At 41.1% G+C, this 26,171-nt stretch overlaps 1 protein-coding gene across 3 annotated transcripts in view; it reads left to right on the forward strand.

Annotated features, from left to right (window-relative positions):
* ATOSA (atos homolog A) overlaps nt 1-26,171 on the forward strand; it is a 47,349-nt gene that overhangs the window by 9,989 nt on the left and 11,189 nt on the right. The window contains exons 1-6 of one of the 3 annotated variants that reach the window (XR_009488133.1): nt 2,599-2,711; nt 20,581-20,765; nt 21,598-21,800; nt 22,231-22,356; nt 22,627-24,475; nt 25,126-25,242. Coding sequence is in view for 2 of the 3 variants with exons in the window: in XM_059858314.1 (XP_059714297.1) it covers nt 2,606-2,711; nt 20,581-20,765; nt 21,598-21,800; nt 22,231-22,356; nt 22,627-24,475; nt 25,126-25,242 (2,586 nt within the window). In the remaining variant the exon portion in view is untranslated. Of the gene's footprint in view, nt 1-2,598; nt 2,712-20,580; nt 20,766-21,597; nt 21,801-22,230; nt 22,357-22,626; nt 24,476-25,125; nt 25,243-26,171 lie in introns of those variants that run through there. The other 2 variants (XM_059858314.1, XM_059858315.1) reach the window with 2 other exon arrangements.

Here is a 26,171-nt window from a genome sequence, read left to right on the forward strand (position 1 = left end):
TGTTTCGAGGAAGGGATGTGTTAGTGGAAGTGTATTTTTATTTTTAGCTTGTCTCCATGACTAGGCTGTGGAAACATAAGGTGCTATGGAGTCACTTAGGCATTGCTCCTTTGGGGTCACATGCACACCTTGCCTTTCCTGCACAAGGGAGGGCTGGAACCTGAATTAGAGCGTTTTTCTGAACTGGCTCATTACTAGACATCCTGTGCTTTGGCATGGCCCTTCAAACGTTGAAGTTGAGTGTTCTTTATAATGTAGGTATGATGCCAATTATGTCTGTTGGCAAGTGCTTCTGAATTGATGTTAATTCACTTGATACTGAGATGAACCATACTTGGCTCTGATTTCCTGCTTTATGGAATGTGTAGGGCTGCTTACTCCCAATGTGTTGGGATAAAATCCATAGTTATGAAGACCTCACCTTTTTTATTTTTAGAAGTGTTATTTTATTTGTGGCAGAAGGTGTGTTAAAATACAATTTGGTTATCTTGATTACTGCCTGTCATTTTGCCCAGTGTTAGAACAGCGAGCATAGTAATAGTATTTGAAGTGCAGGTACTTCATGATGGTGCAGTATGCAGCCTAGGATAAAGTCCTGTGTGTACCTCTCTGTGCTCTACCATATTCTCATGTAAAGTATCTTGTGCTTCTGGAATTTGTGGGAGCATGAGATAATAATAATAAAAATAAATGAGTAATGTCCTTCAAGGTAGATTTTGTTTTGGTAGAATTTCTAATATTTCAGTTTATAAATGTAGCATGTTATTAGGCCAGATGCATTCACTTCTGGGGTGTTCATCCACAGGCACAGAGCTCAGCTCAGTGTACCTACGGCTGGTTTAGGACTGTAAGCTTAAAAGCTGGAGTGTCAACAAGCTGTCCTACTTTTACTGTACTTGAAGAATATCTGGTGTGAAAAGGATCTCTGTGGTTGCACTGCAGTAGCGCAGTGTGGGGAGACTGTTCAGGAGCAGTGTGGTGGGTAGGTATGCCCGTCACCTAGAGACAGCTGCTCATCACTGAAACATTGTTAGCTGGCCTGAAAAAACAGCTGGTGGCTCCTGAATGCTGTCTGCCGGCCCCTGTCAGCATTGACTCGGGTGTTGTTGCTCCTGCCTCTTGTTAGCAAAACTTCTAAACATACCATGTTTACTAATGTGATAAATATTCCTCTTACCTCTCCCATTCCTCCTGTAGATACTGAATAACTGTTTTATAGAAAATCATCTCAGTACTTTTCTCAAATGCTAGGTAGTTGCTTGATTAAGAAAACCTGAAATTGCTTTTTCAGACAACTGTGTGAATGACAGTTGTTTTTATAGAAGGAAATGTTCCATGAAGGAAAAATACTTGGAAAGCAGACAGGTAAAATAAAATATACAGGAAGCTTGAATGTCAGTGACTTATGAAATGGTATGTTTTGCATCTAACTCTCTGTAAGGCACTATCTGTATGTGAGATCTTTAAATGGGCCAACTACTAAAAGGTATCTGACCTTCCTTGGATAAAATGTCTACTTAAAAATCTTGTACAGACTATGTTTTCTTGCAACCACAGCTAAATTATACTGGTATATAAACTGTGAGTGGGGAAAAGTAATTTTGTGAAGTGGCATATTTTCCATGCTCTTGAATGGGTTAGTGAGTGGTACTGGATTTTCAGTGTGGTTGTGTAGTCTAGTTTGATCTGGACTTTTCATAGTTTCATGGTATCTAATTACAGAACAAGTGTTTTAGTCTTGCTTTGTGATGTGGTTAGGCTGAGAGTGAGATAGGTTTTTTGCACTGATTATGTTAATATGGTACTGTCATCTGACTTTAATACTTGTAAATACGTCAGAGCTGGATGAAATTGTTTAACGTAGCCAGTACATTGTTTAGACTATATCTAAAATAGTACATGTTGTTTTGAGACTACTCTCTTGAAACAACCTCATAAATTAGTCCTCAGAAGTGCCCATTACAAATACTGAAGTAAGAGCTGCGGTAGTGCAAGGAGAGCTGGATCCTCCTCCCCGCTGTGCGCTCCGGGAGGGTCAGAGGAGTGAGGCGGTCGAGCCACTCCCGAGTGGGCTGAGCAGTGGAAAAAGAGCGGCGGGAAGTTGGCTGGTGCTGGCTGGCAGGAGGACGGGCTGGCGGCTTTTTCCGCTCCAGATGTAAATATTCATCACCTCACAGCCCGCAGCTGGGGCTGACTCTCCGGAGCGCTGCCGTGCGGGAACATTCCATGAGCGGTGCCAGCGCACAGACGCACGGCAGCTGCTCTCGCTGCTGCGGGGAGCGCGGTGCCGGCGCGCCCGGCGCAGGGAGCGGCTCCCGCCGCCGCCGGGCCCTGCCGGCCCTTGGCATCCCCTCCGCGGGGCCCCGGCACGGCGAGCGGGCAGCGCTCCCGGCACCGCCGGTTCCCCCGCCTGCCGGCGGTTCCGCCGCAGCCCGGTCCCGGGGACGCCGGTCCCGCTTGGACAGCTGGCGGTGCCGGTGGTTTGTGGCGCGGCGGGCCCGCCCCGCTCACCTGGCCCGGGCGGGCGGGCGCGGGGGCCGGGCCGGGCCGTGCCGAGGGGCCGGCGCTCGGCCGGCGGGGCCAATCGGCGGCCGGCCCTGTTGCTATGCGCGCCCCTACTCTGCCTCCTTTGTGGAGGATGCCGTGGGCACCCTCCCAGCCGCGCCGGCGCTGCGGGGCTCGCTGCGGGAGCGCCGGGCCGCGCGGAGAAGGTGTGTACGGCAGCGAGCCCCGCGGCTCGGGCCGGCCCGGCCCGGCTCGGCTCGGGGCGCCGGGGAGGGGGCCGGGCGGAGCGGCGGGGGGAGGATGGAAGGCCGGTGGCACCGGCCCGGACAGGCTTCAAGGCGTGAAACAAGTTCAAGCTGTGTAACTCAGAGTAGTCGGCGGCTGTCGGCGGTGTTTGTCTGGGAAAGGTGATTTGAAATCCACCTATACTAAAGTGTAGCAAAGTTTGCCTCTCCGGTTGAGTCTGTAAACAGTTCCTTTAGAAACCCGAACCAGACATTCAGCCTTTCCTTCCGTGTACTGAGCCCATGAAAGGCTGAATTTCTGTGAGTTGGTGTTGGCTTTTCGTGTTCCTTTTTTAACGTTCCCTTAAAGGAAAGTAATGGACAGGCTAAAAATTAACTCGGTTAATTCATTAGTTTGTTAGGGCAAGAGTATTAAATGTCCTGGAACAGGAGGGGAGGATTTTTAAGCCTTTAAAGTGCGACGCTAGTTAAGTGTCAGATGTGCTAACAGTTGTAGTTACTGTAGCCATATGTAACTGTTTGACTCTTCATTGTTATGAGAAAAAAACCAACCTCTTCCCCCTCCCAAAAACACCCTGAAGCCTTAACTGAGTTTCTTCTGTGCCTTGTTATGTAGGTCAAGTTTCTCTCTCCTCTTTTTTTTTTTCCTCCAGCAGGAGGAAACTATTACAGTATTTTGATTTCTGCTAGAAACAATGCATGAAACATTATTAGCCCTTTGCCACTACTTGTTTGTCTTGGGGCAAATGAAGCTGATGCAAATATGTCAGCTTTAGGGGCAATAAAAATATGTATTTTTAATTAGCATCTTACCAGTTGCTCAACTATATGGCATAAAGGGCTAATTAATATTATACTGAACTCAGTGCAGAATTGAGGATTATCTATTGTTTTTATGCAAACTTATCTAAAAATGTGAATGTTGCTCTGACCAAGTACTTGCATATATATATATATATATATTTTTTTTTTTTATCCTCTCCAGAGCTTGTTGATATTCCTCTGAAAAGTGCAAGAGCTCTAATTTAAGTGAGCTTTCTGACATTGGATGACCCCCCTCCTGGCACAGGAGGAGGAATGATTCCACTAGTGTACTCTTGTATTTTGTGTGGGAATATTGGCTTTGAATCACTGAAGCATTGCTTTGTAAAGTAGTAAGGAATTTTGAGAGGACAAAGTGAAATTTCATAATTGCACAGATTAGATTTTAAATATGTGAGGCTGCCATTTTGCTGTGTGGAAAATTACCATATATTAGGAAAGAGGGAGGCAAACTAGATTCTTGGCTGAAATTCTGTTAAACTTTTCAGTTTTGACCCTATGTAATGTTTTATTATTTGGAGTACCAGAAAACTATTACAGCTTAATAACATGAGTTACAGCATGGAAACTTGTAAATAGCTGAATTGTGCTGTGTGACACAGTTCAATTCTAAAACTATCAAAAAAGTTCTTTTGTTTAATGCATTTAAAATTCCATAGTAGGCTCTGGTGTCCATTTGAAAATGCAGTCTTTTACACAGCTTGAGGGTTGTAATGTCCTCATTTATCCTCCTAAATAAAATTTTAAAACAATTTTATGGGCCTGGCCACTCTCCCAGAATTTTTTTTTTTTTTAATGGGAAGCATATATTGTCTCTTTTGTAACTTTTTTACTTTTGCAGGTTACTGTTTAACCATTAAGGGCAGGTGTTGTAGGTGAAGGTTAATAGCATTGGGAAAATGACCCGAGGAGCTTCATGCTGCTCCACCATCATCAATTTAATCTCTCAGAGCTCCTTGCATTTCTCAGGAAGAAGTACAGTCTCTGCCTTTGGTCTGCTAGCCTTATGCCTCTCCCTCCACCTCACCCTCTCAATAATTTGGGCTGCAAATACTGAAACCTACTGAAGCTGGAGGTAGCCTTACTAGCTAGGAGGAGGATTTTGGGTGGTCAAACATGTTCTGACAAAGTTCTACAAGATAAATTACCCACCACTTAGATGACAATGAATGGTTTGTAACATCAAAGTTTTGGGGAGATCAAGTAGTACAAAGAGAAGATGAATACAAGAAAGAAGCTGCAGTAGAAGAGGTCAGATGTTATGAAAATAGTTTGCTCTGGGCTTTTTGTTTTGTCTTTTTCTTTATTTCAGATAAAATAATGGAATTCTTAATCTGCATTCTTCACCTGAGGACACTTCCTAACAAGTCCTGTGCTTTTTCTCCTGTGTGCTTTTTAAATTACCCTGATAGTCAGTTCTGTTCTAGTAGCAGTGCTGCAGAAGTTTCAGCTTGTAGGTGTGATTTCTAACTGACATGATGTTGTAATAAAGTTATAGGGATATCAGCTCCTACTTAACCTGCATACTATAATGTTTAATGTCTTGTCCATTAAAATAAAATTATTGAATTCTTGAGTGTTTCTATCTCTTCTCCCTGTTAATGCTCTTTACAAGCTTTATTATTATCAGTGCATTTGCACTCTTAGGTTTGTTTCTGGTTTTCTTGTTTTTCAGGTTTTTTGGGGGGAAAATTGCAGCTCAGTGGCTTTAGTAGGTGCCTTGCATGTAGGCAGAAAATGTGCTTAATAGTTCTTCCCCATGACTCTACTTATCTTGAGCTTAGTTATGCCATCAGTGTTCACATTCTTGTTGGAGTTGAAGCAAGCCTCTCGAGCTGATATGGTCTGATAGTCAGAAAGCTGCCCTGGATGTATTTCTCCAAGCCTTCACATGTGAAGTCAAATATCTGTAATGGAGAATTTTCCTGAACATGCTAAAAGGCAAATCTTTTCAAGCACTTCCAGACTGTTCAGTTGCATTATCTCTTTTGAGCCAGCAGTAATGGCACTGGGTTCTTGTTCTGGATCTCTAAACTCTTGTATTATATCAGATCTAGCCTATGCATGTGTGGTTGTATCTACCCAATCTCTCATTTTTTTTGTCTGAGAAGGCATCTCAGCCTGTGCTGTCTCTGAGCCATGTTCTGCTGCTCTGACATTATTTGTGCATGTTACAGGCTGCTGGTCTGCTTGTCATCATGAAAGACAGTCCAGCCTGGAAAATAGTCTTGTTATTGGGATGTGTGACTTAGCCTTCTGATGCCCTGCAGCTCTCTGTATTCCACATAAGTATTTTGCAAAATTTTCTTCCACTTTAAAAATTTTGGAGGATCTGACTTTTGTTGGGTGTACCTGTGAACAGAGTGCTCTTAGCATATGTTAGGGTGTTAAATGACTGAAACAAGAACTTCCTGCTTCCTGCTGAAGGCCTCTTCCTTGCCCCTAATAGTACTGGGTTTTGGTTTTTTGGGTATTCTTGGTGGGGTTTTTTTGTGTGGGTTTTTTTTTTTTTTTTTGTGAAGTAGTTTTAGGAACAGTGAGATGCATTGTTCCCTTTTGTCACTGTACAGCCTCCCACTTAGTTCTTGAGGGTGTGATGAGTGAGGAGCAACAAGACTGGCCTGCTTTCCTAGAATGAGACCCAGAGTATTTTTCTTTAGGTTATGCAGATTTAAATTAAGATAGCAGAGTAAAGATAAGGTAAAATGCTTTTAATTCCAAAATTCTAAGCTTGGAAATGAATAACTAAGTTTTGTTTTCTTCATGTATGCAGCAAGTAGACAAATATATTTCAGATTCTCTCAGAGGATAAAAGGCAGTATTTACTTGTTAGCAACACTTGTTTAAATCAATGCTATTCATCCTCTGAAATAAAACTACAAAAGTTTTCTTTTGCTATATCAAGAAGTTGGGATAAAGAAGATTGAGGGATGCTGTGGAACTTGGGGAAGATAATGTATAGTGGAGTGTACTTAAATGGGAGGAATATAGCCTCTCTTGGAGTTCAGCCACATCATCTACTGTCTGATGAAATTCTTTTCAAATTGCTGTCTAACAATAAAGCTGCTGCTTCTAGAGGTTGGTGTCTGCATAAGTGTTTGCTTTTTCCTTGGTGGGAAAGGAGAATATTGGCCAACTTGAAGTAATGGTGGTCATCCTACCTGAAAGATAACTGAACCCTCAGATGAATTTCAACATTAATTAGGAGATTTTCAAAAGGGCTGAAGGTGGGGAGACTTAAAAAACAAGCACCAGTGCTAACAAGCAAGACTGTTGTTAAATAGTTAATAACAGATGGCTGAACTTCTGATGCAAATGATGAGACAGAACAAGAGAAGTTCTCTACATCCTGACCCAGCAACTCCTCACTACTGCCATGGCAACTAACACATTTTACTCTCCAGTTTTAGCAAAGTTTATGAAACTCAAGATAACTTGTTGGTTTTATGACTTTAAAACAAATTTTAAAAGGCAAAGCAAACCAGCTGGAGAAGGAGAAAAGGTAAACGAAGAAAAAGTGGATATGAATTCCTAGAGGCCTTGTGTATTGAAGTTCCTATAACATCTTTCCAAAAGATGTCTGAAGTACTGTATACTTTAAAATGCCTGGCAGTTAAAACATCAGTTTAAATGCAGAAGTTTATAATCTGAGTAGATCTCTCTGAACCCTTTCCATTTAACTAAACATGAAAATTGCCTCATGCAACTTGAATGGCATTGCAAAGGGGAAAGGGAGCAGGAGGTGGGAAGCTCTCTGTATTTGACCTGGGCATAGAGGTGAGGAGGAGCCTGTGGTGGGGTGGGTGTGACTTCTCCTCTGATTCCCACTGGCCTTGGGCTGTGTGAGCAGGATGCTGGGAGTGCCCCAAGTGCTCTCTTATTTTTATAGCGAGATTACTCTGTGGGTGCTGTACCTACTGGAGTGAAATTCAAACCAGAATATATCAATATCTCTTCTTAGTGCAAGACATCTGAAGGATTGTTGTTATAGACGAAACTTCATGGTGCTGAAAGTACTGGAGGATGGGGTTTCATTTGGGAAGTCATGAACAAGAGCTGTGTCTATAACTAAGTCCAGGTCACTTCTCATACAGCATAAAAAACCTGTTGTCTCTTTTATCAGTGCTGTTAAGAACATGTAGATTGCTTAGCTCTTGCTGTGTTTGTGAGGTACATCTATGCTTGTGGGTCTTGATTACAGCAGTGGATTCTTTCCAGAGTGAAGGAAGTACTTTGTGTAGTTGTGTATGAAACCTCTATATTGTCAGGCTGTGTTTCCTCACTGTTTTGTGTTGCTTTGTCAGATGGATCAAGGACTTCTTCATCCTCCAGGTGTCTAACTCAGTCATAAGAGGACTTAAGAGAAGGGAAGCAAATTCATGGAGTTGTTTCCTGAAGATTATTATTTGTTATCTGTGATCCAAATTAAGACTCACACTTGGGTGTTGTGCTTTGCTGGGTATTATACGAGCATGGAACAAAAGACTGTCCTCACCTCAGACCTTATGCAAGTATCAAACGCTAAATCAATGGCTTCCAACAGAGGGCTGTGTGGAGACAAAGGGATAATACTGATGGAGACAGATAAACTGTGCTCCCACAGGCTAACAAGCCTTTATCACCGTAATGGAGAAGCTGCAAAGCAGAGTCATTTTAATCAAGAGTGTAGAACAACACAAGGGGAGTGAGGACTGGTGATTAAAGTAATCACAGGCCAGTTTACTGCAGTAGTGAGTGGGTGACCACAGGAATGCTGGTAAGCCATGGAGGATCTTGAAAGGAGAAGAAAAAAAGTAATTTTCTTGTTATGAAAGATGGTGTTTTAAGAGATAATAAAGAACAGGAAAATACGGTTTCCTGTTAGACACCGACCAGAGGTACCTTACAAGGCTGGATGGTGGTGAGGCATAACCTTGTCTGTGCCTTTTTCACACAAATTCCATGAGAAATCCTGCGGGCAGTGCTGCCTCTTCCCTGGGCAGGCAGATAAGGCAGTGCCATCTGCTCGCTGGTGGCGGGTGGCATTCACGTGGGCTGTGCCCAGCCCAGAGGTCCCCACCGGCAGGGCGTGCTTCCAGCTTGGACTGGGAGCAATTTATCTCTGAGGAAAATCTTTGGATTTCAGACAAGCATTTTTCCATACTCGAGAGGAAAACCAGCTCATGCTAAAAGCAATTCTCTGAATGCTGTTTCCTAGGGATTCAGCCCAGCAAGGAGGGTGTAGTGAACCCAGTTTGCATGTTTTTCTGGGGACAAAGAGGGCAGGTTGCTTGTTGTCTGGGTTCCCATGCCAGATTCTGATCCTTTCAGAACTTTCTTCAGCCACTAATTCAGATGGTAAGAATAAAATGTTCTGTGCTAAAAATCTCTCAGATGTGTTTTTTATTAGTTCTTGAAGATAAGTGATTGCAAAAAACCAGCTGTTTACAGTAATAGCCAATGTAATCAGATACTTCTAAATGGAAACTTTAAGTCTTTTTGACTACTCTTCTGTGCTTGCTGTTTTCTTATCTCTTAGAAAAAATCCTATTCCTCCAACAAAATTATGCATTGTTGTCCCTTGATAATAACAAAATTTATTTTCTTTATTGATTTCTAGTAGAAAATCTCTGTATAATGGTTTTGCTAATGGGAGAGTTGACAAAATAAGTTATGGGTATCAGGCACTTGGATTCTGGAATGTTTGTGAAGGGCTTTTGTTTTTTACCTGATGCTTAACTTGAGCATTCACAATAATTTATTAGATCTATTAAAACTGACAAGTGGGCAAATCCTTAATGTTGCCTGAACTGTGTTAGTAGCTGAAGTGAAGCTTTTGGCATATCTGAGCTGAATTCATCTTGGAGCAATTTTCCCTGAAAGAAAGTAATTTTGGTAGTTTCTGATTGAAGTTGCATTGGATATTTATTTTGGGCATTAATACTTTTTCTGCTGGTCCAAAACTCAGCTTTTTGGGTTTTTTCCCCCGCTGTTTGCTTTTAATTAGATATATAGTTGTGAATTATCAAGGAGGAACTAAAGTAAGGTTTTATTTGTTTGTCTGTCTTTGCTCATGTAAATGTGTTTTGCCCAGATACAAAAGAGGCTGGGGAGGGCCTTGAGCTTTGACTGGATAAAAGCTGTTACTCTTCATGTGCTGCTCGTGTTCACTATTTTTAGTGTAGTGTTTTGTTTTTCCTAATAATTAATTGCTCTGTCCCTTGACTCACGGGTCACCTGATTTCAGAGCACGCGAGCAGGCTTTGGATCCTCTCCTCTTGTACAAACTGATAGCTTATCTCGAGAAGCAGGATGCTGCTGCTGCTGGTCAGATTGGCTTGGAAGTGGCCCTGGAGGGGTGGGCCCTGGAGGGGTGAGCCCCGTCCCCTGGGTTCTCTGGAAGGAGCGTTCCAAGAACCCGCAGTACAGGGTGTTACAAGCACACGCGCAGCCAATGGACTGGGGGCCAGGCCGGGCCGGTGGGTGACTCGAGGTCAGCGCCGTGCAGGGACACTTGGCCTGCTGTCCTCACTGTCCCTGCCCTGCTCCCTGCCAGCAGCAGCGTGACGAGCTCTTCCCCTTCCAGGGAGAGCTGTTTTCAGCAGACCCACGATGAATGCACTGCTAGTATCCCTGCTCCAGCAGCGTTAATTTTGGCACTTGGTGCGAGTGGCTTTGTGTCTGGGACTGTCAGAAGCTTGTTTTGTTCTGTGAGGTGCCCAGTGGCTGGATGGTTCTGGTAGCCTTCAAAGCTGCAGTGCATGCCTGGAAGGATGGTTCAATGAAGGGGAGAGGGAAAGCAGACACTTAAATTTTGTAAGCAAACAAGTATGCTGTTTGAAATTTCACTGTTCAAGTGGGCCCAGTTTTTAAAAAGGTACTTTCCAAGGTCTGGTGCTCTAGAGTTTCATTAATCTGATTGGTTGGTTTTTTTTAAATCTTAAGGTCAGTCTGATCTGTAACAAGATAAATGTACTCAGCTAGATCTTGTCAAGTCTTCAAACTGGGTGAAAGCAAAGAGGAGGAAAAACTGCATACATCAAGCTATTCAGTACTTGCGCAGATGAAATACATCTAGACATGTACAATGACTATTTTGATGATTTGGATTGAACTACAAGTTCATTACTGCCCAAGCAGTTGCAGATTTTTAATTGCTGGCCCATGAGGTCTTTTCAGCCCAGTGGAAAACTGCACAGACTCTCATATTCTCTAGAATTTAAAAATAATGCCAATTAACCTTCATTTATCTGGATCAGGGCCATTGGCTGGCCTAGGTAACAGTGCTGGCATTCATTTATAACTTAATGGTTTTTACAGGTTCCTCTAAGACAACAGGATATTTGAAATTGAGTGTTATCCATCCTTGAGGGAGAGGGGTTGCTTTTTCCATGGGTGCAGGGTTTATTGCTGCACTAATGAGTTGCTGATAGCACCTATTTTAAATTCTTACCCAATTTGTAATGTAAGTAACAAAACCAAAACTTTTAAAATGTGCTACATGTAAATGATCAAAATTCTTGCCACTGAAGAAATCACATACTAACCAGGCATGGGAGAGTTGTTTGTCTGGTTTTATTTTTCTTAGTGGTCGTTAATAGACTCACCAAAAATTAGACTAGGTGGTTTTTTTTAAAAACATGTGGACTTCTGCCCACCCCTGTCCCACAGTCTTCTCTGGTTTGTTTTTGATTGGGGTTTTTGTAACCACAGTAAAGCTGAGAAATTGCAATATCTATTAAAAATAGATCCTGATAAGTATCTTTTGAGGAGATTTTCAGCATACAAGAGCTTTGTCAGTAGCATGGTTTTCAAAAACCATTAGGCCCACTGGCACCTGACTGCAGTGTGAAGATGAGTGTTTGAGTGTTGGTTGTTGAAAGTTTTCTGAGTGTGTGGAAGGCTGAGTGGTTTTGGTGCTTATGAAACCTCACTTGCCTAGACAACAATATTGTGTTGAAGGCTGAATGCTCAGTGAAAGATCTCCATAAAATGTGGTCCCATAAGTCAACGTGGTCCTTTTACCAGGGGCTTTCCCTGACTCCAGCAGCTGTGGCATGCTTGCTGATTCCATCCAAAAGTGAGTCAGAGCTCTCACACAGCTCTTTTCAATCTCTGGTTTATTCTCCAACAAGTCCAACTATGGTCTGAAGCAAAGGGCACATGATTTAACAGTTCTTTTCCTTGCAATGGTTTTAGGGAAGAAGAACTTGTGCCTGGTGGGTGTAAACCAGAGTGGAACCTGTGCATACATGGAGTAGAGATGGTTTCTCCCAGTGAGATTTTTGTGTTCCCATTGCAGTTTTGTCAGGCACTAAATGACTCTTCTAAACAATTTGCTAAAAATCCTTTTGAAAGCTGAAAGCTACTTTATATTTCTCCTCAAAAAAGAAGTGTTATTTTATCTATATTAATAGAAAAAGAAGCACAAGAACACTTGAAACTATATTACCAAGTTTTTAAGTACAATACATATTTAAGGTGATGACATAAAGCATGAAATATCCCAAACAGAAAAATTCTTGGTGTTGATGGGGAAATTTTGGAAACCAATATATTTGGCAAGGATAACACTTCATCCCTATAAATGCTGAGCCCAAAGATACTTGTGACTGTTGTGAAGATACATTACAGTGGAATAAACTGAGTGACACTTAGCAAAAATCTGGTCAGCAAAAGGTGCAAACATCTAGTCTTTTTAAGTGCATCTCTCATAGGCACTGAAATACCTACTGCAGGACTTTTTAAAAGGTCTGTGTTATTTTCCAGTAACATCTGGAAGTGATTTATTATCACAAATTACTGCTTTCCAGCTCTAAACCAATCTCTGTGTAAAACAGTACAGAAGTCTGCAAGTAGTTGAATCTTTGTCAGGCTGGATTGTTAAACAAATTAAAATTGAAACTTATGTATGTCATCCTGTATTGTATCGTGTTTAGGGCCTGAAATAAAATTTCTGGCACACACTTTTATTTATGTACTATAAAAATGCTGTCACAGCTGGAATTTAATGCAGAGCTGCCATCAACCTGTTTAATGGGAAGGATGTCTTGGCCTGGGAGTTAGACTTCCTAATACTCAATTGCAACTGTCACATGGATGATATGCCTTCAGGAAGAGGTGAGGATTAGCTAAATAGATGTGCTTTTTCATTGCTAACACTCACTGGGTTTCATTTGCAAAGAAAGCAGCAGCTGTGGAGTCACTGCAGAATGATATTTACAGCTAAGGTGAAATAGAGTAAGCTGATGAAAGCCTTCAGTCCGTGTGTCTTCAGCCATGTGGCTGCTGCTAAGCTCTTTCTTCAGTTAATGAGCAGCCATAATGAAGGTGGTCATCATTCCCATCTCCAAAGTTCCCTTGGCTGGGAAAGCCTTGATGAAAGTCATCAATACCAGTGAGGGAAGCGTGGAAACAAATTATATACATAGAAATTTTGTATTGGAAAATCTGTGTTTTGGTGTAAAAAATGCTCACTGATTTGCCAAGGAAACACCTCAGAAAGGAATTCTCACATACTCTGTAAGCTGAAGTGTGCTCTGCTTTCTGTTCTAGGGTGACACAGGGCTCCTTCAGCTGCCCAAACTGAGCATTTGGATGGGTTTTGCATTGTGGTGCCAGTGCCTGTGAAGTTAGCCTAGGTCTGACTTCTCCTGTGAAGTTAGCTTGTGTCTGACCTCCACATTGCACAATGTGGAGGTCAGACCTAGGCTAACTTCACAGGTACCCTAGTTCCACCCCTAGGACTAGGGTGGAATTTAAAACAGAAATTTGTTTCCAATATAATTCTGCAAAGTTTCAATCAGCATATTTACCAGGGTAGGAAATCACTGCATTGGTGGTGAGTGAAGGCCAGATAGAAACCTTCTGTTCTCTTCCAGTTACAGCCAAGTGTCTATTCTATACTCAGCACCAAACACTAATTCTAAAAGAGCTGTTTTCTCCTAATTATTTTCTTTTAGAAATGAACAGAAATACCTGACAAATCCTTTTGCTTTGTTGGGATTCAGATTTCTGTTTTGTTCAGATAGGTGCATTGTGTTACGCAGTTTTTTCTAACACTAGCTAGCTTAGGCAGAGCATCAGCTAAACAAGGGAAAAATGTAAAAACCTAGAGATGAATTAATGGCAATTACTTGGTCTGCTCCTTTTAGGCAATTTTCTTTCATTATAGTATAACTTCAGTTTTTTTGTGTAGTCATATTTAATGTAATCACAATAGGAAATAGCAATAGAAAGGAAAACAGAAATTGATGTGCTCTTAAGGGCATTTGCTGAGCCAAGTCCTCTTTGCTTTCAGGACCTGTCCAGTTGTAGCATGTTGGTACAAAGTAGCACCTTTAGTTTAGGGGTCAGCAAAAGGAAAATGTTCTCTTCCCACAACTGGCCTATTTTTAAACTGCTAACCATTGCAGCACTGATAATCTTACAGCTTTACACTGATATTTCAGCACTTATTTACCCATGTAAGAGTGGGACAGTTGTATTTTACAATATACATGTTCTCTTGTAACTTTTCATTAATTGACATGTGAAATAAGCCTCAAAGTTAATGTTTTCAGGTATTCCTTTCCTTCTACTATATACAGATGTTGAAATTGTAATGATTGACCTGCTTTACAATTTGTGTTTTCATTGTGGAGCAAGAAACGATTCAGCTGATACCATTTTTTCTTATTCCTTTTCTTTGTCCACTTAAGGGAATACAAATCCAGTTTCCCTGGTCAAAATGCAAATATTGGATCTAGAATTTGATTTAATGCCAAAAAATCAAAAGAAGCACATTAAACTGTTGTTGCTTAGATAAAAATAGAAGCTACAGTTGGACGGAGAGAAGTGACTCAGTAAGCGGCATGGTGATGGCAAAATAGGATGTCAGCCAAAACGCAGGAAGCAAGATGGGAACACCCAGATCAGTTTAACAGTCTGCATTTTACACTCCCAGAGAGCAGTAGTTTCTGAGATGACTGCAAGGAACTTAAGCTTTAAATGGATTTTATGTCTGTACTCATTAAGCTGTTTGAACCTGAAAAAGTTTTAGAAAAATGTGAATTGTACTTCCCCCCCCCCCCCCCCAGCCCAGTTTTAAAACCAGTCTCTCTATTTACAGTAAAGCTGGCTTGAGATTAGCCCTGGGTGCTGTGAGAGGCATCCAGCAGGAACGTGCAGGAGATGAGCAGTGATACACACACACCCAGGGAATTAATGCAGCACTGCACTCTGCACTGCAGCTCATGGCACTGATTGATTCTTACTGCTCTGCAACTCTGGAATAACTTCATCAGCTCCACATAGCTCTGTCTTGAGTTTTAAAAATCCCCTCTTACAAGATAGTGTGCTTTGATTGGTTTTTCTGGTTATAAACTGGCATAACAACACAGAAGCAGGTGAATTTCTTCCTGTTTTATGTGAAACTAGGTAGGACCAGAGGTTTTTTTGTTACTTATCATGTTATTTTATTTGAATAGCAGGTATGCATCGGTTCTAATATAAATTCCTATGCTGCCATTTTCTGCCTTCAGCTGAACTGCTTTGATACCCAGGTAGTTCAGTTTGGCACCCTGGAAAAAGTAAGCAGACAGTAACAATAAGATGAATTATGGTGCTGCTCTCCTCATGTTTTCACAATGACTGCCCCTGAGCTCAAAGATCTTGACCCATAAGAATGTAAGACAGTTGGCAATGTGTGTCAATCTGTATGGGATTATTCCTAAATAAAGGTAGCCAGTTCACTGCATTTGCTTGAGTTTAAATAACTAATAGCTTGTTTCTTGAAAAAAGTTGGCCATCTCATAACTTTAACTCTTGATAACTTAAATTATACCTAAACTCCTAATATTACAAAGCTTTTGAAGTGTGTGACTTCAGATATAATTATGGGTTTGTAATATGCAGACACAACATGACTGCTCATTTAGAGAATCTTGAATTTGGGGGATTCAAGGGCAACTTTCTTTTGAAGTGAAGCACAACGTGGAATTAGTTAACCAAAGCATCCGTAGGTGTTTCTAATTCCAGAAGAGAAGCTGTTAGTCAAAGGTTTACATTGTGTTTCATTTCCTTTACAGTAGTTTCTTGAATCCCTGCCTTACTCTTAAAATGTGGAAGTACCTTTAACCTGTTTCTTGGAATAGCAAGATATAAAACTTATTCGGAGTTGATTGATTTGCAGGAAGGGCTTTTGCTGTAATTTTTTCAGTGCTGGGCACTGCCCTTGCTGGGAGGTGATGGGTTCTGAGTGCTGACAGTGCAGCCACTTCTCCTCCAGTGTACCTGACTCTCCTGCCATGGGACCCTTGGACTGAAGTGTCTCCTTTGGGACTGCCTGTACTGAAAGCACAACAAAGAAATCCAAGTACTTAAGCCATGCTTTTAGCCTTTGAGAAAGGAAGGAGAGAGCAGATGTGGGCAGCCATGCCCCAGTGCCCAAGGAGCAGGGCTTGCATCAGCTGGGAATCCCAACAGACTACACCATGCAGCCCCTATTTTGTTAAGTATTTTGCTTACTGAGTTTCACCTTTCTAAGTAAAATAGGAATGTGATTACTTTTAATCAGTGGCCTTCAAAATCCATTGTGGGTGCCTAAAGATTTTCCAGGAAAGGTCTAGGCTGTTACAGAGCATATTCATGGGCAATTATTAGTTGTTTTATGGACTCTCAAAGAAAGTAGCCCTCAATCAGTAAAGGTCAGGATTAAAGGATACTTTCAGTTGAACGAACTTGTCTCTCTTTGAAGAAAGTCTCTTTGCAAAAATGAGCTCTTTTTCAGGGAAGAGGATGAGTTTGGTAGACAGTTGTGGTGAGCAGTGCAATATGAGAGGTTCTAGGACAATAAAATAAGCATGGACTAAGAGAGATTGTGGTTGTATCACAGCCTGGTCATGATGGGAGGGTAGCACAGGGCAGGAGAGGCTCTGCTGAGGCCTTTTATTGCCTTGATGTGCCCAGGCAGGATAGGGTAGCAGCTCCCAGGTGCATCTTCTGGTGGCACCTGGAACACAATGGGTTACGTGATACCAAATGTCTTTGTTTCCTGGCCTAAGCCTAGAAAACAGGTTAAATGCTCTTCTAAAACATGTATTTCAGGAAAACATCTTCTGTAATTACTACAGAAAAAGCTGTGATAGGAAAGGGAAGGGAGTTGGTCTGCACAAGCATGACCTAGTTGGGAAAGGAGTCAGCTAAGCATAACTCAATTAACTGAAGTTTTCAGAGAGTCCTTGGGTTACAGTTAAGTGGATTTGTGAACCCCTACTAGCACATAACTAACCTTAATTGGTGTTTCAGGATGTGAGCCAATTTCAGTTTTGGGGGGGGCGGGGGGGTTGTGGGTTCTTATTCTGTATTCCAGTGCTCATGCACCTGTGTGTAGTGGAGGTAGGAGGACGAGGATTTGAAGACTCTTTGACATTTCTGGTTAAATGGGCTTTTCTGGTTTTTGAGAAGGTGTAGAAAGTCAGTCTTTGTTGAGGTTGATATGTGCAGGAGGCAAAGGAAAACAAAGTTCCAGTATTGTATATTCAGTTCTCTAGTATTGTATGCTTTGCTCTATGCACAGTAGCTTCAGTCTAAATTAAAATTTCTCTTTCTTCCTTATAGAGTAGTCTGACACCTGCTGCTATCTCTTGTGCCCACCTGGTCAATAACCTTTAGTTATAATGTATTGGTTAGAGGGCAGTAGTGCCTTATTACTTTAATCCTTATTTCCTGTGCTAACTGGATTTTTTTGCTGTTTTAAGGAGAATAAACCCCAGACAGTGCAGAGATGCATATTTTATGCTATATACTTGCCATGTCGCAGTGCTAGAAATAAAGCAGAACAATAATCATGGTTGTATAGTCAGGTTATAGGATTGAGGCTATTCTATACACAATATATGATGTGTCCTAGGGCTGATTCATACACAAAACCAAACAGTTACAGCACACACACAGTAAGACTTTTTTTAACTAAACACTGAGTTTGCTGTTTCTATAAATGTCATTCCACCCTTGTCCTCAATTGCATCAACTTGCATCATCTGTGTCTGTTGTATAGGAACAATTACCAGGCTTCTCAATGGTTATAGGGCTTTTTCTTTATGAAAACTCTTAGAAGTTCCTAAATGATGTATAAATCTAGTGGAGCTAAAAAAAGATATTATGTCACATGAACTTTCTAGGAAAAAATATATTTTTTGATGCCTCTTGCTGTTTGTGCTTTAATTTTTTTTTTTTTTAAGTCCAGATCAAATAACTGGTTGATTCCCTTGCTGACATGATTTTAAAGTACTGGCCCTGTCTTTACAATGCTGCAGCATTTCCTAGTTCAACACAGGCTTTTTAGTGATGCCATTTTTATTTTGAAGCAGTGTGGTGTTTTTGTAACTGCAGCCAATATAACTATATAAATATGTCTCTTTAGCTAGTTGGGCCTTCTCTTCCATTCTTAAGGCAAGAAACTGGTTGCTTCTGAAATAATAGGTCTGATACAGGAACACAGGCAGTATTTGTAAATTCAACTTGGAAGTGATCTTTATCTGTTTACATAAATCAATATTGTGTATGTAATCTGATTCTTTGAGTGATGATTATTTCAGAATATGTACCTGGCTTTATTCACTAGATCTTGCTTATTTACTGTTCACTGGGACTTTTATCTGAACATCTTAAACTGTCTGTGCCTTGTAGTGACCTGTGACAGCTCTGTGAAGGCACTGAGCACTTCAGGTAGGCAATATAGGCTTTGGTATCAGAGGCTTTTTAAGACAAAAAAGGGGTGGGGTTTTTTTGCCTAAATCTAACTGCTCAGCAGAAGCACTCAGGGCATAGGATTTGTCCATTAATTTGTGTCAAGTCCAAAAGATTTTGATAACATATGGGTTATCTTCTTAAAAAGAGAGCTAAATAATAGAAAGTCTACTGCTTCATCTGGTAAACCACTAATGGTATTGAAGGGCATGTCTGTTTTACTGGTACTTGCCACTTAACATTCTCTAGTGTAAAATTTCAGGTGTCACATTTTACTGTGCTGTATCACATTTTACTATGCTGATCTTGATCACACTCTCTTTGCATTTTTCTTTAAAATCATACATGTTTTTATGTATTTTAACTAAAACCAATTATTCTTTCAGATTTTTGTAGCAGTGAGTTAGTTTTGTTTAGTCTGCTAAGCATGAGGCAGTTCTTGTTTAAATTAATTTTACTCCTGTTGAACACTTTCTAGATTTTTGCACTTCTATGTCAGAGCAGGCAAAATACTCCAGTAGTGATCCTTCATGCTGTGACTTTCTTGAAATTACCATGGCCTTTGGACATACAAAGATGAACTTAGCAGCAAGATGATGCTGCAGTTAGGGGGGTTTTTTGTGTGTTGTATATCCAAATCTTTTTTAGAGTCTTCCCAAATTCCATTTTCAAATTCCCAAGTATGACTTGCCTATTGTTTACCAGACTTACAGCTGAAAAAAAAGTGCAGGTGCCTAATTTTGTAGGTGACTCATATCACTACCTCAGAGGCTTGTCTTCTCTGTTATTTACCATTCCTTTAATCTTTCATGCACCCTTTATTAGATATTTTTTGCCATCCATCAGGTGAATGCCCATTTTAACTTATGCCAGATGGATTAATGTATTGTTCACATGCCATATGGGGTGCTCCAGGGTAATTCCTCTGTCCTCTGGCTCTTCTTCAGCAGGGGGCTGACTTCTCTTACTTACCTTGTGTAGATCCCTTCAAATAGTCTGTAAGCCCTGGGGTCCATGGTGTACAAGCCTGGGCTAGGCAAATATGTACATGCAAAAGCCAGTTGTACACACTTCATGGTTTGCATATGCAGATAATTGCACGTTTAATTGGAGCTTTTGTTCCATGCATCCATTCTTGTATGCATCTCTCAAGTCTGCCAGTGCAGTGTTTGCCAAATGCTCTGCTATTGGGGGACCAAGACAAAAAAGACTTCTGAAAGGTATTTTATGCATGATAATTGAAACGTGAATAGAAATTAACTCTCTCCCTGTGGCAGTTTTGGTGGATGACATAGGACTTTTAAGCTAAAATTGTGGAGTTGTCAGGTGCTTTTGTTCCCCTAAAGCATCAAAATAAAGGTAAAGAGCTGCTGGCAGCCCTGCCTCCACCCGCTTTTCTTTGCTGCTCTTAAAATAGACTTTGAAGGGAATGTATTTTAGCTTTCATGGAAAAGAGAGTTTTCTGTAACCTCTTCAGCAATTAAATAATTTTGAAACTTGAAGTGTTTTGAAGCAGTGAGGGGAACGACATGATCTGGTTGTACTTAAATCTGTTTGAATGATGGGTGACATCCTCGTGATGAGGGAGGAGGAGGAGAAGGGTGCTCTATAAAACACCATAAAATGGTGCCTCTTAACTCTGTGGGAACTGAGTGTGCCAGGGCTCTTCATGAAGAGCAATGCCAGCTGCTGCTTTGTCTACAGAGACTTGTTGAGTTTTCATTCTTTGCACAAGTTTAGACTGACCGTGGTACAAAACAATGAATAGTCTGTATGTTTCTTCGGAACATTTCCTGTGTGTTAGTGGTAACTAAAAATGGACCTCTGAAGTAAGCCTTGCTCTCAGCAGGAGGGATTTGCAATAAAAATCTTAAAGAACATTGTGTCCCACTTTTTCCATAATAGAAGTAAATATTTCTTTTTCTTCTTCTTCTTCTTCTTCAATTTTTAATCTACTTTATGATATATTGTGGCTTCTTATTCCATCTGTCAGATGATAATAACAATGCCAAGTCATACTGTCATTAGATTTCTCCCACAAGAGCCCAGGAAACCTTTTGTCTTCTAGAAAAGCTGTAGAAAAACAAAGTTCTTTGTTTGTGGTGATGGCATTATGAGATGAGGAAAGTTGTTTTGTGGTGCTGGAGTGGGGAGCAGTGGGTTTTATGGGGAGTGCAGCCAGTCTGACACAAAGATCCATTTCCCATAGCCCACTCTCATTTCAAGTGTAATTGAAACAAACTGCAAGCCAACAGTTATTATACAAATGTCATTAATTTTTGTCTTTTTGAAATGGCAGATACTTTGGATGAGTACTTTGAGTATGAAGCTGAGGAGTTCCTGGTCTCCCTGGCCCTGCTGATCACTGAGGGCCGGACACCAGAGTACTCCATCAAGGGCAGGACAGAGGGCTTTCACTGCCCACCAGCACAGTCAAGTCAGCCACCAACAACTAAGCATGAATGCAGCGACAAACTGGCTCAGGTATGGTGGTGATACCCATTTCATGGCACAAATCCTTGCTCCTGTGGTTAAAGTCAGCCAAGAACCCCACAGTGGATTCACAGTTCAGCATGAGTAACGATGGCTTTCTGGTAGTCCTTCATTTAAATGAGTATGTAATTCAGTATCCTGCTAATAATAGATCTGTCCTTAAAATGAGAGATCATTAAGCCTTTTATCCTTGAACATGAAGTTCTGCATGACTACCTGAATGCCTGTTTGAATCTTTATTATGCAAATGACAAGCACTATACTTAGTATTCTTGGTCTGGGGTTTCTTTTGAGAAAATGTAGGCTGACTTGCCTAACTTTTTGCTTTTCCAGGTGTTCTGGAAAAGTTAGTGATCCAAAAAACACAAGCACGTCAAATCCAGCCAGGCTGTTTGGGAGTAAGGTTGGAGCATCCCATCTCTCAAGTAAAAGTTCTCAAGTACTGTGGGAATTTAAGTTATATTCATGCAGAAGTTAGCCTCCTCCAAGACAAAGAATTTATAAAGATACTGCTTAAGTCTGTCTGCCCAAGAGGGTGTCTTGTGGAGAGAGAACTACAAGGTAGCAAAGTGCAGTGGTTGGGGAAATGCATTTTTACAAGCTTTTTAAATTTCCTAAAGAAAGCTGCTCAAATGGATACTGTAAAGGAGGTGTTAATTATTTTTTCATTTAATATCTCTGGAATTTTATTTCTGATTTGGTGAAACCAAACAGAATTTGACCCTTATCCTTCTCTGGTATTTTAGAATGTGCTTTTAGATCACATTTAAATCTGGCTAGTATTTTTATGGCTTGTGTATGTTGACATTTTGCTTTCCCTCAGTGTCGTCAGGCCAGGCGAACCAGATCTGAGGTTATGCTTCTGTGGAAGAACAATATTCCAATCATGGTAGAAGTGATGCTACTTCCAGACTGTTGCTATAGTGATGAAGGGCCCACCACAGAGGGGAATGATTTAAATGATCCTGCAATCAAACAAGATGCATTGCTGTTAGAAAGGTGGATTTTGGAGCCAGTTCCTCGACAGTAAGTTGGATATGAGGATTAGTTGATAATTGCAAGAATCTTGTCATATTAAAATCCTTAAAGTAATCAATTAGTGTTTTTGAACTGGCTCTTTGCCATGAGGACTGATCTAAGAAACCACTGTTTGCTAGTGAAATCGAAGCATTGCAATTTTAGTCATCTTATACTCAAAATTTCTTCAGTGCCCATTGTGCAGTGCAGAGTATGAAATGATCCTGGCTGCAAATGGTAACATGTAACATTTGTTATGTCAATTTTTTTCATGTGTATAAAAAGAATACTCTGGAATCTTCAAAATGTTTGAGGAGTTTTTGCTTTGCTTGATTAAACTGTGTTTTAATTTCTGATTGGAGATCTGACAATGTTCTAGTTCTAACAGGTCTCTGAATATTCTTACCAACACTCATGTGTTTGTCTTTAAATGCCTTAGGAGTGGAGATCGATTTATTGAAGAGAAGACCCTTTTGCTGGCAGTTCGCTCCTTTGTTTTCTTCTCTCAGCTGAGTGCGTGGCTGAGTGTTTCACATGGTGCTGTTCCCCGAAACATCCTGTACAGGTATGCCTGCAATGGAAAAAAACTGGTTTGCTGTTTGCAGAGTGCTGCAGCTTGTCTTAAAATCATTCTTCTCTCCCGTTTTCTGCTTGCTTTTAGAAGGTGCCATATTGTTGGCCCAGTACTTTGGCAGTTCTGTAGGATTTGTGTACTGTGCAAAGTACAGCAGTTGCTGATGTTTCTAGTGCTTTTTCTTAGATATTTGTTACAAAGTAGATAATTTAAAACTTTTCATTTAGCTATTTTTGTAAATGCCCTTCGGTGTTGTTTCAGGGTGAGCGCTGCAGATGTGGACTTGCAATGGACGTTCTCCCAGACACCCACTGAGCATGTCTTTCCTGTTCCTAATGTTTCTCACAATGTGGCCTTGAGGGTCAGCGTCCAGTCCCTGCCCAGGCAATCCAACTACCCAGTTTTGACCTGTAGTATTCACACCAACCTTAGCTTTTATGAAAAGCAAATGCAAGAGCGCAAGTTCCATCAGCGCAGCGATCCCAGCGCTGCTCAGCAGTGCAGCACTTCCAGTCCACTGCGTTTTCGTGGGAAGCAGACATGGGCAATGACACCTGAAGGCCTACTTAATGGAAAAAAGATGCCTGAATTTACCACATCTTTTAGAAATTTAAAACTTTATCCATCTACTGGACTTGGATCTGACTTTGGGGCATCGCAGTCTAAAGTTCAGTGCTATAATGCCACAGCAGACAATAAGACACAGTCTCATGAAACACCGGTCAGAACTTTTAAATCCTACTCTCTGGTTGATTCCCGTGTTTCAAACAGTCATTGCTCTCATCAGCCCACAGGAGAAACCAATCCTTTGATAGGCTCTTTACTTCAAGAGCGACAAGAAGTCATTGCAAGGATCGCTCAGCACTTGATTCACTGTGATCCAGCTACTTCACCAGTTGTTGCTGGGCGTCCATTCACCACACATGAAAACATCTCAGCTACACCAAAAGCTTTTCGGAGCACTTTCGAAGAGGAAAACTTGCCAAGGAAAAGCAAGGAAAGCTCCCCTGCTCCTGCTGCCAACTTAGACAATGCAATACAGGAGGATGGTGATGAAGGCAAAACTAGGGCAGTGCCAGAGGTCACCCTGCTCGATGCCCGTGTTCCAGGGAACCGCTGTGGCCGGCAGTCGGCAGGGGAGGGTAACCCCCTGATTGATTCCCTGCTCCAGGAACGGCAGGAGGTGATAGCCAGGATTGCCCAGCACTTGATCCATTGTGATCCAGCCACTTCCCATGTTGCTGGACGTCCATTCAAAGTGCATGAGGCTAGTCCAGTCACGTCAAAAATTTTCCGAAGCACGTATGAAGATGAAAATTTGCTGAAGAAAGGCAAGGAACCACCTTCTGTTTCTTCTGCTAAATCAAAATTTTCTTTGTTAGAAGACAGCAGTAAATCAGGGACAAAGACACCTGATACTCCTATCAGTCCTTCTAGGTTTGATGGAGAACTGAAGACTTCTCTAAAAGTCCAAGCAAGAAGAAAATTGGTTTTAGCAAAACCCAATGAAACTGTCCAAAATTCATTTCATCAGACTTCAAATAAAACTTCTCATGCATTTAGTAGCATTCACATATCATCATCATGTGTTAAAGAAAACAAATCTGAAATTCCAGATAAATTGGAAATACATTCTGGTTATGCACAGAAGGACCAGATAACCAATAGAATTAAACAGGGTTCAAATTCCAGCAGCATTGATGAACAGATTTGCACAAATAAACTTAAAGAAAGAACAGTTGTTAGTGAGAACAATGGCACAGACAGTTTTAATAATTTACAGATAGAAAAATGCAGAATACTTGAAGGTACAAAAAAAGCAACTGTGATCCCAGTATCTGACTCTTTGCACAAAAATGAGCTCAAGTGTTTAGACAGAGACTCCAAAAAACCAATTATTTATGAGCAAAATACACAACTTGTTAGTATTGAAAATTATTTAAATAAAGACCATGACAGTTTCAAAGCCAAAACCAAACAAGATAAAACAAAAACTGCACATGATGAGAATGAAGACCCAACAGGCCTTGATTTTCAAAGCACTTCTCAGAAGAAACCTGCAGAAGACATTGGGGTTAAGTGTGAGCGGCAAAAGAACCCAGATGTGCAGGTAAGTACATTTGAGAACAGACAATAATTCCTCTAGCTGCCCTTTGTCACATAGCTTGTACCCTCTATCTGCTAGGGGCCAGCATGAAGAGGAGTGTCAGCCTGACTTTGCAGGTAGCAGTGTACTACCACTGTAGTCTTGGCCTGAAGTAATTCGTGAAGAATTTCTTCATGGAAAGGGTTAAGCATGGGAATGGACTCCCCTGGTGGTGGAGTCACCATCTCTGGAGGTGTTCAAGAAACAATTTATTGCCATGGCCTAGCTGACAAGGTGACCTGTCAAATGATTCTGTGTGATGGGGTAACTTGGCTGGTGGTGCCTCCCCTAAACTTCCTCAGTTTAACGTGGAGAAGGACTAACTGTCCTATTCCCCTCATGGTGACAGAGTTATCAATGACTGTTTCCATGGGCAGGGAGGCATCCTGGCTTGTAGAAATGCACCCATCTGAGTATGGAATGTATCTGTTAGGGGCAGTCTGTGCAGCTGTAGATTGAGTCAAGGGGAACTTCTACTGAATGTTTCATCCCATGCTAGTGTGATGTAGATCCACCTGGGTCAGGAATCTTCTCCCTTACAGCAAGCAAGCTCTACCATGGTAGGTCACTGAAATATCCCTCTGATAAGCTCAGTAAATTTGTTTTGCTGGCAGAAAGCACCGCCTCTAAAACACACAAATACGTGGCGGAAACACAATTGTCGATCCCTGGATGGAACTTCAACCAAGGCTTTTCATCCCAGAACTGGACTGCCTCTGCTTTCGAGTCCTGTAAGTTATTCTTGAAATTCTTTTAGCTGAGAAAAGGACTGTTTGTTCTTCTAACGTTTGTGCATGGCACGATATTTGGCAAAATACCTAGGTGAATTGTGTGCCTTTACTTGTGTCACAGTGATACTTTTGTGAGTGGAAATGAATGCTTAAATGAGAGTTAACATGTAAATTAGGCTGAACAATAATTTTGGAAAAGAAAATATTAAAGACAGTTGTTGAGATCGTATCAAGATTAACACAAGGTGGCATTAAATTGAAAAGATGATGGAAACAATGCTTTGGTGCTATTTTAGAGCACAAAAGAAAGCCTCTGAAGATCGGTGTTTTAAGTGTAAGTTAACATTTTATCATGTAGGGGGTTTTGTGTTCCTTTTTAACACCTGATTGACCTTTATTCCAAAGCCTTTGTTTCTGTGAACAGTTTGGTAACCTCTGGTTACCTCAGTAACCAAAGGTGTCATGGAATGACTTAGTGAACAAAGCTGCTGTGGTAAGGCAGACACTGGGGAAGTCTTGCAGTTCTTGGTAGGTTGTTTGGAATTTTAAAAAACCAGGCAGTTCCTATTAAAACTACTGAAGTAGCAATGTCCTGTAATCAACATGGTATGCTTTATTCTTCCTTGCCTGTAAAGGCTGTCATATTTTCAGGGAAATTGGATGGAAATTGTTACAGCCTGTTTATTAGTAATGTTATGTCCTGTTCCAAAGAGACATCAGCTTCCTGAATGTCTTTATTGAAATACTTACTGTTAATCAGAATTTACAGTCTCATCATTAATAATCCTAGAACTTTTTTCAAGAAGTTTAAAATGTATAGGAATTATATTTTCTGCTCTGTTTTTGTAATTTTATAATGTCATGAAAATTCTTGGCAAAATGTGCTTACTTGGCAAAATTGTCTGTGGGAGCAGTTCAGTTTTCAAATT

Source organism: Haemorhous mexicanus, chromosome 13, assembly GCF_027477595.1.
Source record: "Haemorhous mexicanus isolate bHaeMex1 chromosome 13, bHaeMex1.pri, whole genome shotgun sequence".
Classification (NCBI taxonomy): Eukaryota; Metazoa; Chordata; class Aves; order Passeriformes; family Fringillidae; genus Haemorhous; species Haemorhous mexicanus.